Here is a 1,794-nt window from a genome sequence, read left to right as displayed (position 1 = left end):
ACAGATGTTCCTTGTTTAATGACTAATGCAGGTTTCTTTCCTGCAACCTGGCCGTCCAAGCAGGGACCATAGGATAGACCCAGTTTGGACAAGTTTATAGACATGTACATGTACATTTTTAATGTAAACCACTAGTAAATAATTTGGGAAGGGGAGAGGTCAATATAAATATACCTGCTTTCCCAGAAGTCTTGCTTTAAGAATAACATTTAACAAAATTATGACAATCCGGATGAGTGTTCAGTATATACAACACTAATAAATAAAATATTTATATATGAAAATTAATATTCATTAAAGCGTACCTAAATTCAGAAATTTCACTTTACATAAAAGGGTAGATAACCCTTTCATGTAAGGTATTTTTTTTTTGAGTGCAACCCTTTTTTTTATTAAAAAAGGGTGCAGCGCCGCTTCCTAATTCTCGATCGCCTAGGCAATCGAGAATAAATGGGAGCGCAAAGCCTCCCGGGATACCTACGTTAAGCATCCCGGGAGGCTCTTGGGTGCTTCTTCTGTGCATACCTGAGCATCTTGGGCATGCACAGAAGGAGCCTTTTTGTGAAAAGGGGAAAAAATTGCCAATCTCAAGCATGCGCAGTGAGATCGTCAATTTTTTCTCAACCCATGTCACCCGATCTCACGCCTGGGTTGGGTGACGTAGGAAGAAAAACCCAGAAGAAGAGACAAAGATGGCATGCCCGGGTGCCAGGATGCCGTGGGACCCGATGGAAGACACCTCTGGAGGAACTAAACTGAAAACGGCAAAAAAAAAATACACTTACCTTCAATCCTGCAGGGCAGTCTGATTGCTCTGGGGGTGTCCTGCATCAGGTCCTGCGTCGTCCCGACATTCGTCCCGGCGCCGGCACTCCAGGTGCCGCAATCTTCTGCTCTTATTCCTGGTTCTTCATCCTACGTCACCTGACCCAATGCAAGATCAGGTGAAGGAGGATGGAAAAAAAATTCTCACGCAAATTTTTCTGTTCGAGCGAAAAGTCTCCTTCTGCTCATGCCTGAGATGCTCAGGCATGCGCAGAACGAGCACCCAAGAGCCTCCAGGGATGCCTAAACCCAGGTATCCTGTGCTCCCAATCATTCTCGATTGCCTAGGTGGTCTAAAATTAGGGGGCACTGTTGCTTTATATTTTTTAAAAAATGGTGTTGCATTTAAAAACATTTAAGGGTTGTCTACCCTTATATGTAAAGTGATATTTCTGAGTTTAGGTACGCTTTAAGTACTTTTATATCCTAGGTAATATCCATAGGTCCATTGGTAATATCAGTGTATATTATTTACATTTTTTTACATATGTCAATAAAGTTTGGACTAATCCGGAAGTATGTGTGCAATAACCCGGAAGTGAAAGAGTCGGGCGGAAGTTTCGTCTGTAGTGCGTTGTTCGTTCCCTGTGTGTGGTGAAGTGAAGGGACGGCAGCATGGCGGATGTAACTGCCCGTAGCTTGCAGTACGAGTACAAGGCGGTAAGTAGACTCGCATACCGGTGTGAAGTACGGGAGGGATGACTTTACATTAGACCCGGGGGGTTCCATGCTGGCAGCACAATGATGGCCCTGTAGGCCTGCACACCGGGCAGCTCTGTCCCACGGTTGTTATAGAATCTTTCTTCAATGATTGTGGCTGATAAACTTCTGCAGAAGCACCAAGGAAGCTTTTATTTTATTTTGGCCTTAAATGTTAAATTTTCCTTTTATAGTTTTTGTTTTGTTGATGTTTTTATTTTGATATCATTGAATTAAAATCTCAGATTATTAAACAGGATTTATATAGCA

The 1,794-nt window shown here is 42.6% G+C and overlaps 1 protein-coding gene across 1 annotated transcript in view; it reads left to right on the top strand.

Moving 5' to 3' along the window:
- The first annotated feature begins 1,353 nt into the window (after positions 1-1,353).
- The window catches only part of SNRNP200 (small nuclear ribonucleoprotein U5 subunit 200), a 28,515-nt gene continuing 28,074 nt past the window's right edge, over positions 1,354-1,794 (top strand). Inside the window, exon 1 of the mRNA XM_072399147.1 lies at positions 1,354-1,485. Coding sequence (XP_072255248.1) covers positions 1,441-1,485 — 45 coding nt within the window. The 5' untranslated portion in view covers positions 1,354-1,440. The remainder of the gene's footprint in view (positions 1,486-1,794) is intronic.

The sequence above is a fragment of the Pyxicephalus adspersus genome, chromosome 2 (genome assembly GCF_032062135.1).
Source record: "Pyxicephalus adspersus chromosome 2, UCB_Pads_2.0, whole genome shotgun sequence".
Classification (NCBI taxonomy): domain Eukaryota; kingdom Metazoa; phylum Chordata; class Amphibia; order Anura; family Pyxicephalidae; genus Pyxicephalus; species Pyxicephalus adspersus.
The sequence above is the reverse complement of the archived record's forward strand: the minus strand, read 5'-3'. Positions and strand labels throughout refer to the sequence as shown.